Source organism: Schistocerca americana, chromosome 1, assembly GCF_021461395.2.
Source record: "Schistocerca americana isolate TAMUIC-IGC-003095 chromosome 1, iqSchAmer2.1, whole genome shotgun sequence".
NCBI lineage: Eukaryota > Metazoa > Arthropoda > Insecta > Orthoptera > Acrididae > Schistocerca > Schistocerca americana.
The window spans coordinates 693640034-693654505 of record NC_060119.1 but is presented as its reverse complement, the minus strand read 5'-3'; the positions used below and the strand labels follow the sequence as shown (position 1 = coordinate 693654505).

Sequence of the window (14472 nt, the reverse complement as noted above, 5' to 3'; positions counted from 1 at the left end):
AGGAGAGGATAGGATGGATGAGGGATTTGTAGGTGTGGAGGATGATGGAAGGATGTAATCCGCATATCCGGCTAGACAGGAGCTTCAGGAGGTGGAGGCGGGAATGGGCTTTCTGCTGGATGGTCAGGAGGTGAAGGGTCCAGTTGAGATGGTTGAGAGCGAGGCCAAGGATCTCAGGGTGGGTGTGAGCTGGATGGGACGACCTTAAAGGGTGAGGTAGAAGACCACGTTCTCCACTCTGTCTTATATGGTGTGCTGATGGTACTGCCACACAGGCGTTACTGTCGCAGAGACAGAAGGACCACACTGCCCAGCGACAGCGCCCTCGCTGGTGGAACTGCAAGACTCAGCTGCCGTCGGTATTGTCGCTGGCCGCAGCTATCGAAGTCTTCTGGCGTCTTCGTCTCGAGCAAATTTCGGAGATGTCGAGATTTCACACGTTATTCAACTGGTAACCACTGTCACGGTTCATCAGATTTTCCGCGATGCGTATTTCAACGGATTCTTTGATAATAGAGGCCCAAAAAGTTGCTGCTGTGGCCAAAACCGAAGTTTTGTCGTACTCCATTGAATGTCCGTTGGAAATACAATGTTCTGCAATTGCAGACTTACTGGGCTACAGTAGGCGAGTGCAACGTTTATGTTCCGTACAACGCTCTTCCACTGTACTCTTTGTCTGTCCTATATGGGCCGTACCACACTGACACGAAATTTTCTAAATTCCCGTCTTCCGCAGTAACAAATCGTCCTTCACCGATCCCAGCAAATCCGAAATCTTAGAAGGTGGACGAAAAACCACTTTCACATGAAAATTATTAAGAATCCTCGCTATTTTGAGGGAGATATTTCCAACGAAGGGAAGAAAAGCTAGGGACTTGGCTGGCACGTTCTCGTCTTTATCCCCGGTTCCTGACTCTAGTTGAGAAGGCCCTGTTAATTTGCCGGGTCCAGTATCCATTGTCACTGAACACCGTCCTTAAAAGTGCAAGTTCCTTAGGCAAATTCTCTGTATCCGACATCGTATATGACCTGTGAACAAGGGTTTTAAGTACACTCATGGTGTGGGATGGGTGATGGCAACTTGAAGAGCGCAAGTACAAATCAGTGTGAGTGGGCTTACGATAAAGAATGTCCTATCGAGCCGTCACTCTTCCGTGAGACATTAGCAAAAGTTTGATCTCCAACCAACTTTCTATACTGCGATAACAGGGGATAAAAATCAAACTTATCGTCTGCAGACCTGATCTTCAATGAAGAACCCGCTACACATATCATAGAACTACTAGTAGAAGCTACGTTCGAGTCACTGGGAACGTAACTTCTACGGGCACTTCTTGCTTGATCAGATCTGCAGACCGAGTTCAGTTTTTAGCCTTTGTTCTGGCAGCATGGAAAGTTTGTTATAGGTCCAATTTTGCCAGTAGAGGGGCCGACGACGGAGCAGTGTGTCGCTGAAACCAGTCGCATTTGAATAACGAGATTGAAACACACAGCTCACACAGAACCTTTAAGCAGATATTCTTCCAGCGCTGCATACGTGAATGGAACGAGGAGATACTCTAATGTGTTTTACAAAGGGAAGTGCCCGCTACCATCCACTACATAAAGGTTTGGAGAGTATAGAATCAGATCTAGAAACAGTTCGAAAATTGGTCACGAAGTTTGGTTTTCAACTAATTACGCACACGTGAAACAGATCATGACCTGTGAACTTTCATGTATCGTGGTGTAGGACGCCCACGTTAGTAACAAAGAGCCAGGTTTTGGTGCAGTGAGAGTATGTTGTGTGGTGTTGTGTTGCAGAGCGCCTCAACGTGCTGTACGAGAGCAACTGGACGCGGCTGGTGCACGAACAGCTGCGCAAGTTCGAGAGCCGCGTCGTGGCGGCAGCCAAGATGGATGGCTACGAGGGCAAAGACCTCACCGACTCCGACCTCCAGTGGTCCTTCAGCGGCGCGCTCCTTTACTCTGTCACCGTCATCACCACCATCGGTAAGTCGCACTGTCGCTGGCGTATCGTAGCTCCCACGAGACGACGGTTGGGCGACAGCCTTACAGAGTGGCCAATTACTGATCGTTCTACAGGTCTCGAGTAGTTTTCAGCCAGTATGTTCTTTGGGCTGGAGCATATTACCGTACTTTCTGTGTTAGCACCTCTACAAATTAGAAAATTGTGTCTGTTTGCTAAACGAGTGCACGATTGGAAATATTTTAAGGGGGGTAGGACGTCAAACAGGCCGACTTGGAGCAGGAGAGGCACCACAGGACATTTTAATTTCCACTGTCTATACTTTTGCAACTAAATTCACAAAACTGTGTCAGCATGACCAGGAAAGATTCACGAATCACACTCATCGCAGTGGAAATTCGAAAACATAATAAAGTAAGTTCTTTTACATGTGAAATTTAATCATTTTTTCACTTACTATTGACTGCATTTGTTGTTAAAGCTACGCTTTTCTTCATAAGTAAGAGAGACTCTTACATGAATTTTGCACAGCATACAAACCATACTTACAGATGTGTGAAACACTAGAATTAATTTAATTTATGGAAAAATGAATGAGCTGTTACATTTCAAACATCATGTTTACAAAAAACTCAAACTTCATAGTTAATTATCTCAATTTTCCCACAGTTTCAATAGATTTGGAAAATTCTAGAGCTTCATACACCGGTATGTATGGTTTGTATGCTGCGCAAAATTCATCGAAGAATCTCTCTCAGTTATGAAGAAAAGTGTACCTATAGCAGCAAATGCAGCCAATAAAAAGTGGAAAAATGATGCAATTTCACATGTAAAAAAAATTATTTTGTTCTGTTTTTGAAGTTCCACTGCTATGTGTGTAAATTCTAAATCCTTCATGGTCATGCTGCCAAAGTTTTATGAATTTTTTGGTAAAAGTATAGACAGTGGAAATTAAAATGTCATGTGTTGCCTCTCCTTCTCCAAGTCGGATCGTTTGACGTCCTTTTTTTTTTTTGGTCATCAGTCTACTGACTGGTTTGATGCGGCCCGCCACGAATTCCTTTCCTGTGCGAACGTCTTCATCTCAGAGTAGCACTTGCAACCTACGTCCTTAATTATTTGCTTGACGTATTCCAATCTCTGTCTTCCTCTACAGTTGTTGCCCTCAACAGCTCCTTCTAGTACCATGGAAGTCATTCCCTCATGTCTTAGCAGATGTCCTATCATCCTGTCCCTTCTCCTTATCAGTGTTTTCCACATATTCCTTTCCTCTCCGATTCTGCGTAGAACCTCCTCATTCCTTACCTTATCATTCCACCTAATTTTCAACATTCGTCTACAGCACCACATCTCAAATGCTTCGATTCTCTTCTGTTCCGGTTTTCCCACAGTCCATGTTTCACTACCATACAATGATGTACTTCAGACGTACATCCTCAGAAATTTCTTCCTCATATTAAGGCCGGTATTTGATATTAGTAGACTTCTCTTGGCCAGAAATGCCTTTTTTGCCATAGCGAGTCTGCTTTTGATGTCCTCCATCCTCCGTCCGTCATTGGTTATTTTACTGCCTAGGTAGCAGAATTCCTTAACTTCATTGACTTCGTGACCATCAATCCTGATATTAAGTTTCTCGCTGTTCTCATTTCTACTACTTCTCATTACCTTCGTCTTTCTCCGATTTACTCTCAAACCATACTGTGTACTTTATTTCCATCATTGTGTCTTGATTTTATTTTAGCCTTGCTTCCATTATTAGCCGTAACTTCAGAATTGCCCCTCTCGTCCCTTTACTTTTCCTAAAGCCAAACTGATCGTCACCTAGCGCATTCTCAATTTTCTTTTCCATTCTTCTGTTCATTCCGTTCAGCAGATCATTTAATTCTTCTTCACTTTCACTCAGTATAGCAATGTCATCAGCGAATCGTATCATTGATATCCTTTCACCTTGTATTTTTATTCCACTCCTGAACCTTTCTTTTATTTCCATCATTGCTTCCTCGATGTACAGATTGAAGAGTAGGGACGAAAGGCTACAGCCTTGTCTTACACCCTTCTTAATACGAGCACCTCGTTCTTGATCGTCCACTCTTATTATTCCCTCTTGGTTGTTGTACATATTGTATATGACCCGTCTCTCCCTATAGCTTACCCATACTTTTTTCAGAATCTCGAACAGCTTGCAACATTTTATATTGTCCCTTTACTTTTCCTAAAGCCAAACTGATCGTCACCTAGCGCATTCTCAATTTTCTTTTCCATTCTTCTGTATATTATTCTTGTAAGCAGCTTCGATGCATGAGCTGTTAAGCTGATTGTGCGATAATTCTCGCACTTGTCAGCTCTTGCCGTCTTCGGAATTGTGTGGATGATGCTTTTCCGAAAGTCAGATAGTGTGTCGCCAGACTCATATATTCTACACACCAACGTGAATAGTCGTTTTGTTGCCACTTCCCCCAATGATTTCAGAAATTCCGATGGAATGTTATCTATCCCTTCTGCCTTATTTGACCGTAAGACCTCCAAAGCTCTTTTAAATTCCGATTCTAATACTGGATCCCCTATCTCTTCTAAATCGACTCCTGTTTCTTCTTCTATCACATCAGACAAATCTTCACCCTCATAGAGGCTTTCAGTGTATTCTTTCCACCTATCTGCTCTCTCCTCTGCATTTAACAGTGGAATTCCCGTTGCACTCTTAATGTTTCCACCGTTGCTTTTAATGTCACCAAAGGTTGTTTTGACTTTCCTGTATGCTGATTCTGTCCTTCCGACAATCATATCTTTTTCGATGTCTTCACATTTTTACAGCAGCCATTTCGTCTTAGCTTCCCTGCACTTCCTATTTATTTCATTCCCCAGCGACTTGTATTTCTGTATTCCTGATTTTCCCGGAACATGTTTGTACTTCCTCCTTTCATCAATCAACTGAAGTATTTCTTCTGTTACCCATGGTTTCTTCGCAGCTACCTTCTTTGTACCTATGTTTTCCTTCCCAACTTCTGTGATGGCCCTTTTTAGAGATGTCCATTCCTCTTCAACTGTACTGCCTATTGCGCTATTCCTTATTGCTGTATCTATAGCGTTAGAGAACTTCAAACGTATCTCGTCATTCCTTAGTACTTCCGTGTCCCACTTCTTTGCGTATTGATTCTTCCTGACTAATGTCTTGAACTTCAGCCTACTCTTCATCGCTACTATATTGTGATCTGAGTCTGTATCTGCTCCTGGGTACGCCTTACAATCCAGTATCTGATTTCGGAATCTCTGTCCGACCATGATGTGATCTAACTGAAATCTTCCCGTATCTCCCGGCCTTTTCCAAGTATACCTCCTCCTCTTGTGATTCTTGAACAGGGTATTCGCTATTACTAGCTGAAATTTGTTACAGAACTCAATTAGTCTTTCTCCTCTTTCATTCCTCGTCCCAAGCCCATATTCTCCTGTAACCTTTTCTTCCACTCCTTCTCCTACAACTGCATTCCAGTCGCCCATGATTATTAGATTTTCGTCCCCCTCTACATACTGCATTACCCTTTCAATATTCTCATACACTTTCTCAATCTGTTCATCTTCAGCTTGCGACGTCGGCATGTATACCTGAACTACCGTTGTCGGTGTTGGTCTGCTGTCGATTCTGATTAGAACAACCCGGTCACTGAACTGTTCACAGTAACACACCCTGAGCCCTACCTTCCTATTCATAACGAATCCTACACCTGTTATACCATTTTCTGCTGCTGTTGATATTACCCGATACTCATCTGATCAGAAATCCTTGTCTTCCTTCCACTTCACTTCACTGACCCCTACTATATCTAGATTGAGCCTTTACATTTCCCTTTTCAGATTTTCTAGTTTCCCTTCCACTTTCAAGCTTCTGACATTCCACGCCCCGACTCGTAGAACGTTATCCTTTGGTTGATTATTCAATCTTTTTCTCATGGTAACCTCCCCCTTGGCAGTCCCTCCCGGAGATCCGAATGGGGGACTATTCCGGAATCTTTTGCCAATGGAGAGATCATCATGACACTTCTTCAATTACAGACCACATGTCCTGTGGATACACGTTACGTGTCTTTAATGCAGTGGTTTCCATTGCCTTCTGCATCCTCATGTCGTTGATCATTGCTGATTCTTCCGCCTTTAGGGGCAATTTCCCACCCGTAGGACAAGAGAGTGACCTGAACCTCTCTATCCGCTCCTCCGCCCTCTTTGACAAGGCTGTTGGCAGAATGAGGCTGACATCTTATGCTGGAAGTCTTCGGCCGCCAATGCTGATTATTTATCAAAATTTAGGCAGTGGCGTGGATCGAACCCTGGGCCGAAGACGTTTTGATTATGAATCAAAAAGACGCTACCCCTAGACCACGTCCTACACCCCTTAAATAATTTAAAAGTTGTGGCTCAGTCGCCTAGAAGTGGCCCAGTGGTCAAACCGCTCGTTAGTATCTTAATTCGAATTGCTGTCTGACCATCCCGGTTTTCGTTTCATGTAGTTTCCCAGGGCAATATTGGAATGCGCTTTCCGACAAAGCCTGCGTTGTTTTCCAATCTTCTTTCATTGAACTCGTGCTTTCCCTCAAATAATAGCAACGTCGAGTGTACGTTAATTTTCCTTTTCTCTAGCCTGGCAGAACTACAAGGGCCGCTACAGTGTTAATACACGTTTTGCAACCCAATTCTTGTGGTTATACAGCTGCTGACCACCAAAAATTACAACCACGTAATGTCTTAAACGACTCCTGAGTCTGACGTCCTGCTCGCTGTTGCTTCGTCAGATCAGTTGCAGTCTGGGGGCAAGGACCAAATTATTTCTATCTGAAAACAGATCATTGCTTTTTTATTATTGGAATGACTGGTCACGTCACAACCAGTAATTCGCGTCTGCGAATTATTAAAATAGCTGCCGTAGGATTAGGAATGTTGCGAACTATGGGTTCCAGTCCATATGGCTGAACTATTCACTTCATACGAACATACATATCCTATGATACATTTATAAAATTTGTGTCGAGTAATGCACACCCACGAGAAACGACAAAGGCGACCAACTGGTACTGTCCCCACTTTTGCTCTTTAAGCATGCTGTTCAATGCTTTCAAACGTGTCTCCCTGGTGTCCATTGTCACTCAGGTATACGATTCTAAGGCCACACCTGTTCCCGTCAGATCACCGAAGCTAAGCGCTGCCGGGCTGGGCTAACACTTGAATGAGTGTCCATCCGGTCTGCCGAGCGTTGTTGGCAAGTGGGGTTCTCTCAGTCCTTGTGAGGCAAACTGAGGAGCTACTTCATTGAAGAGTAGCGGCCCCGGTCTCGGAAACTGACATACGGCCTGGAAAGCGGTGTGCTGACCACATGCCTATCCATATCCGCATCCAGTGACGCCCATGCCGAGGAGGACACGGCGGCCGGTCGGTACCTTTGGGCCTTCATGTCCTTTTCGGGAGGAGTTTAGTTTTATACGACTCCAAGGCATAATCATTTCCAGTAGCTCGATAGAACTATTAACCATTACAGAATACGGCGTATCAATAAAAATGTTGCGGCACTCCATATGTCGTTCAGGTGTGTTGCTATTGTGACCGTCCCTGTACCGATAGGAAGGTCACCCCTGACTTTATTTGTAAACACACACACAGTTACCAAGAGCGCTATCTACGTGTGGACTGCCGCACTCGAATGGATTACAGGACTTTATTCGAGGTAAAGCGGAAGTACCAGGGACACACTAGGACAGTTCCGATCAGTTATCAGGTTCGTACCATCACGTTAAGCGCAGAATGCTTGTCAACCTGGGAAGTTTCTCGATGTGTGCATTGCAGTAAAATTGATGTGTTGCGGCCATGGAATCAGTTCCAACTGACAGGGAGTGTTGAGGACTCACACCGCACAGGCCAGCCACGTTCGAGAGCGGCACGGAATGACCGACATCTACAGCTTAGGAGTGAAAGGAACCGTGAAGTGGGTGCTCCAGAACTGAATTTGGCGTTCGGGGAGGCTACTGAACGGGAGGCTACTGGACGTCGTGTATCGCATCGGACTGTTTGCAGACGACTGCATGATTCGAATATTCGTTCGGAATGACCATGGCGAGTAAGAGGTCGTACACCAGAATATATTACAGATGGATAACAAATCATGCAGAATGGACGCCAAAGGTTGGCGTCGTGTATTGTTTACGGACGGAACACGGATCTGTTCTTACCCCGTCAATCGCAGACAACGTGTTTGGAGGCATCCCGGTAGTAGCGAACGCCTCTAACACTGTCCCACATGTCCAAGGTTTGAAGCCACCGTACACGTCTCGTGGTTATTGAGGGCAGTCTCAATGTTCTACGGTACAGGGCAGAGATGTTGCAACCAAAAGTGGGACCGTATTGTTAACATTTGCTGGCAGTTTCATCATGGTACATGATAGAGCGTGTGCTCATAGTGCTGTACAAAATGAAGAAATGAAAAAAAAAGTTTATCTCTTATTACATTGTCGCTGTTAATAAAGTAAAATTTCAACATCAGCTTGACGTTTTTTTAGTAACTTCTTTACCACCGACGACATTCGCAACACATTTTCGGGCAGTATCCACATATATCATTGAATATTCAAGAGATAAGACGTCATAAACATTAAGATGCACGAAAAACCAGCTTCTGGTTAAGCTGTAACGCACTTTATAACTTAGCGACATCCAACAAACTTTAATTTCAAACTTTTATACAGTTTTTCTCGCTTGTATCCTTAACATAAAATATTTAACGCATTACTTCGTTTTGTAGTAAGAAGTGTGGAGCTCTTTTATACATAGGAGTTCGATTCTGTAAGGAATCGGGTGACGGACAGGTCATAATTCAGTGATCATTCAATATATATGTTAATATACTTGATCTGAAAATGATAATTTACCAGTGGATGAAGAATTTTGTGAGGCTGAAATCGCCTATGTATTGACAGGTATACAAACAACTAGTGTCTAGAATGAGATAGTCAGTCTGCAGCGGAGTGTGCGCTGATATGAAACATTCTGGCAGATTAAAACTGTGTGCCGGACCGAGGCTCGATCTCGGGATTGTGAGTCGTTCTGGGGTAGCTCAGATGGTAGAGCACTTGCCAGCGAAAGACAAAGGTCCCGAGTTCGAGTCTCTGTCGGGCACACAGTTTTAATCTGCCAGGGATTTTCATATCAGCGCACACTCCACTGCAGAGTGAAAATTCATTCTGGAAACACCCCCAAGCCTGTGGGTAAGCCATGTCTTCGCAATATCCTTTTTTCAGGGGTGCTAGTTCTGCACGGTTCGCAGGAGAGCTTCTGTAAAGTTTGTAAGGTAAGAGACGAGGTACTGGCAGAAGTAAAGCTGTGAGGACGGGGTGTGTGTCGTGCTTGGTTAGCACAGAAGGTAGAGCACTTGCCCGAGAAAGGAAAAGGTCCCGAGTTCGAGACGCGGTCCAGCACACAGTTTTAATCTTCCAGGAAGGTTCACATCAGCGCACACTCCGCTGCAGAGTGAAAATCTCATTCTGGAAATATCCACAGGCTGTGGCTAAGTCTTGTCTTCTCAATATATTTTCTTGCAGGATTGCTAGTTCTGTAAGGTTCGCAGGAGAGCTACTGTAAAGTTTGGAAAGTAGGAGACGAGGAACTGGCAGAAGTAAAGCTGTGAGGACGGGGGGTGAGTCGTGCTTGGGTAGCTCAGATGGTAGAGCACTTGCCCACGACAGGCAAAGATCCCGATTTCGAGTCTCGGTCCGGCACACAATTTTAATCTGCCAGGAAGTTTCAACAAGCGTCTAATTACGTTGTGTCCTGCCGAACAGTCCTCAAGAAAATCTATTTACTAGTGCTATCTACCTGGTCGTTATTTCTCCCTTCTCCCTGTAGAGTTAATTTAAGAACTGTTCAAGTATGTTTAGAAGTGGCTGATTGCCTGCGGAAAAGTCTAAATCAAGATTTTCGGTCCTCACATGTACAGTGTGAAGATTTTTAGGAGTTCACATACGTCAAATGGCTGTACTCGTAATAATAGACAAATCAAGGAAGCAAAGTTTTGATTTAGAGTTCAGTAGACGGCTTCGGAGATTAAATCAACCGGACAATAAAAGGAAAGAACGTCGCTCATATCCCAGTTGTAGTAACAATTCTGGCACACTCCTCAAGTGATTCAGTGGAACCAGAATCAGAATAATCGGACACCAATTTGCAACCCGTTCCGCTTATTAAACTGCAGACGTAACAATAATCCAAAAATATTATCGTTAAAGTGAGTCATTCTGCATCACTGTGTTTGAGAGTCAGACAGGGAATAATTCAAAAATTTATGGAACGTTCTTGCAATTTTGCAAACTGTTAAGGGCACCGGTGCGCATCAGAAAAGCGGAGAAGTTGTCAGGTGCAGCGAAAGGCTACTAAATGTGGGCGTAATCGCAACGTAAATGTTAAACATCGCAGAAGCGGTTTTACAGAAACACGAGGCTTCGACGTTTCATTAACGTACTGCAAATTTTTATGTTATCTGGAAAATGTCATCTGGGACAGACCTAACGCAAATACCAGGCTCCCGATGACGTAAATGAAGGAAGAAACTATATTTAGCAGACTGTGTAAGGAAGTACATGCGCTATCTCTATGTGAATCATATTTTCCTTCCAGAACGTCTGTGCTCTTAATATCTCAAGAAGTATACTGTAATGTAGGCACCCATTTTCGAATTTATTCTTGCGCAGAGAATTTCATTTCATAATGTTTCAGAAATTTTTTAACCGTGAACAAGAAAATACTGAACAAACGCTATTCTAACACTTCTTTTCATGTTTGAATTCAGAGTTTATCCTTCATTCCTCGGTTTCTTTAAATTAAACACACAATCACAATACACATAGCAAACAGAAATAAAATTTGAAGAGTGGATTGATAGATCAGTGACAGAATGTATTTAAAAATATACGAGTAGCGCTTCAGAAAACGATGTTTGAATTGTGCAATACAAAAACATAATCTGTTGTGGACTTGCAAAAAAGAAAAAACCGGTTTTTTTTCTACATGTATTAACTGACTTTGCGAGGACAGAAATATCGATTGGTTCAACAACAGTGACGGCATTAGTTTCGTTGCCCCTCCTTCCTTAAACGAAGTAGATCGTTCCGTTAATAAAATATAACGTGTTCTCCCGAGATAACAGAAGCTTCTAGTTTACTGAATATTTCACAAATATTTTTCCTTTCTTATTTTTCTCACAGCTCAATTCAGTGTAGCGGTATCAGTTTACTGAGAAATAATGTACTTCTGAAATATGAAGTCAAGATCTTTCTGAGGGTGAGATCAACATTGATTAAAATAAAAGGACAGTAAGGTGAATTCGTTTAACAATCTTATTATTATATTACTTTTATATAGAATTTAAAATTTGCATCCATACAGATTCGTTTTGTGAGTGAATGCTAATTCCAAAAATGTCCATTTTCCTTGTTAAGTATGAAACACTTAGGACTATGCCTTCCCTGCTTTGTAACTTTTCTCCTGAACGACCACTAAGCGCCATGGGTGTGCATGAAAGGATTATCATACATTGTAGAAGATATCTTCTTGAACTTGTAGGCAGATGTAGACGTTTCGGGCCATCGACTTGCTAATGCACCACATGGACAAAGACACGGTTGGCGACGAGAAATAAGTTCCGAGCTTCCAACGTTCTTCAGGGAGCTTCTACATAAATCGCAGATTAATTTTCTGAACCATTAGCTCTGGACAGAGCACATTTTCCTAGACATGGTGTCATTCATGGGGGCGGAAGTAACTGTAGTTGTGCTCCTAATAATTTGATAACAATTTAATGTTACGCATTATCGATTTTCTGCACGATTTACATCCAAATTAAGAACTCTGCACCAGTTAAAAACGTGTTGTCTATGAGTTATGGCTATAATTAGAAGCAGCATACAAATACTTGAAAAGATCATACGCAGGAGTGTGAAAAGACAGATGAAAATTAAAGTAAGCAGCAAGTTTCAAATCCAGTGAATTTTGCCATGAAGAACGGAAAAATTAGTTTCAGGTTTCTTTGTACCGGAGGAGAATATAGCACAATCAAAACAGGCAGAAATTCTAAGAAAAATTAATATCTGGGGAATTTCTGGATCCGGCTTCAAAAGCGACACCTATAATCTAGTAAAAATGTCTCAGAAAAATCCAGTGGATTATTTTCGGGAGCAGTGCGAGAATATCTTGCATATATCAACATTCCACGTATCTGGGTGTCATAAAGATGTAACTACAGGTTGTTACGAATAAATAAATGCCCCTAAATTTTACCAATTCAGATGTCATCTAAATTTCAGTTACTTGCATGATACTTACTGGAATTGTCACATCAAATACAATTTGAAAGCGTAATTTTCAAACCTCTTTTTTTTCATCTCGTATCTTGGTTTGTCAATAGTTCTAGCTAACAAGAAAATTTTAGCTGAAATTGTTTTCCTTTGTAATTTCACCTGTGATTTCACACACATTCAAAGCCATCCACAAGAACGTGAAACATCCTCCCGGCGAGGTAATAGTGGTGCGAGCTACTGTGCAACGTTGGGACCATGTGGACAAATGTTTGTACACAAGACTATCATGCCACACGGAATGAAACGCCCTGATGTCCTGATGATACTTCCAAGAGCACCAGGTCAAGTTACTCACGACACTTCAGAGCTCCCATTGCCTGTCCATCAACTGCAGCAATAAGACCCTGAGTGGCCACTCTGGAAGTCAGTCAGCTTGTCTGTGATGAGACCCTACCCAGTGATGTGTTGAAGGAGCCGCATGTTGTAAAGGCTGTCAAATACATTAGAGAGGGAAGGACGCAAACTGAGTGGCCAGTAGATCCGCACCAATCGAGGATCCTTGCCACTCTTTGGGATGGGAAGTATTTTTTTATGTTCCCACATGAAAGGGTAGATGCTGAAAGTAGTATGCTATTAAAAATGGTGGCAAGTGCGTGGTAAACATAGCAGACAGTTACTACAATCATGTTGTGGTGCCTGTCAGATTTCTGTTGTCTTGGGTTTTTAGACACTGGAGTACCCCGACCTCTTCCTCTCCGATAAGCTTAGTCACACGTTTTTCATCCCGGACCATGTGAAACCGTGGCAGCTGCTCCTCCACCAGACAGATATGCCCGTCGTCAACTGCGTCTGTTATGAATGTTAAGTTATCTACAAAGGCGTCAGCCAAAACACTGGCCTTCGTGTCTGCCTCATAAACATCGCTTGCCCAGTCTGCAGGGGTAGGATACTCTGTTTCTGCTAGAGGAACTGCTAGTAATTCTCCAGGCGCTGTCACCCCCGAAACGGGGCATGGAAAGTTTTCTAGCCCAGTCATGGTTGTGGGGCTCTTCCACAGCTGCCTAGAAGTGATGATGCAGCTGGTTATGAAGGCGCTTTGTTGATGAGTGATAGGTGACCTACCATTGGTGGAAGACACAGTTCTCCCTCACAGTAGCCTCTAGAAAGGTGCTGTGAGAATACCTGCATTCTTGGTGGTCGTCTGGGAGCACATTCAGCCACTGCTCATAGTGTCTGTCGGGTTTGGGGGGCAGAACTATTCAGCGCCGACGATGGTTGGATTCGGCTCTATCTCGAGTGTGTCGAGCACCTGGACATGGAAACGCACCTGCTCGATGCTAGATGGTCCTGTGCTGTCGACGTCCATGCTGAATACCACTGGAAGATGGTCTGAGGATAACACACAGTGCACTGAACCATAGGTAAGCTGCCTGACTTCCATGGTGATGATGAACGCGAAATCAGACAGACCTTGGCTAGGGTAGATGGTGGATTGGTAAGGCCCCACGATGATCTCGTCATCTGGTGGCATGCAAAAATGTTTTGGGGACCCATGAACTTCACTTGGCGTGCTGTGCTTTAAATTCACCAGTGACTAAAATTTTCTCATGCATCAACAGCAAAACTGTTGAAGTTCAGCTCCGCAAAGGTACCTCTGTGTGGTCGATAGGCCGCTGTAAACTGCTTAAACCATAGGCTGGCTTAAGTGTTGTACACAACACCAGTCGCTTACAGTGTGGTCAAGTCTGGCAGCTGCATCCAGTGGTGACATAGTGACCTTTAATGTAGGTCACAGTACCATTTCCTAGTGATAGCCTGTTGATGTGTTACCAGCTGTACTTTACACAGTGACCCAGGTTTCAAGTGAGCTTCACAGGTGAGGCAGATGTCGAAGCCTCACTGCGAAAACTCACCAGCCTTGGTGCAGAGTTTATTGGCATTCCAAGCACAAATGAGCTGCTGATCCATTCTGCTGCTCGTGATGTTTTGGAGTGATGTCCTGGACTGCCCAATGACTGCGGATCCAAGAACCCTTTAGCTTCCGGATAAGCTCGTTAAGAGACCACAGGAGGGAGCGGAGCTCATTGACATCGCTGCTACCAGCAGGTCCGACAACACATGCTTGGAGAGCGGTTGTAGTCACGTCAAGGGTCGAAACGGTTTGCAGTCTGTAAGGGC

General features: G+C 43.6%; 1 protein-coding gene across 1 annotated transcript in view; it reads left to right on the top strand.

Moving 5' to 3' along the window:
* Positions 1–1388: 1388 nt before the first annotated feature.
* Positions 1389–14472, top strand: part of LOC124592197 (potassium channel subfamily K member 18-like) — a 217336-nt gene continuing 204252 nt past the window's right edge. The window contains exons 1-2 of the mRNA XM_047131817.1: positions 1389–1395; positions 1804–1992. Coding sequence (XP_046987773.1) covers positions 1389–1395; positions 1804–1992 — 196 coding nt within the window. The remainder of the gene's footprint in view (positions 1396–1803; positions 1993–14472) is intronic.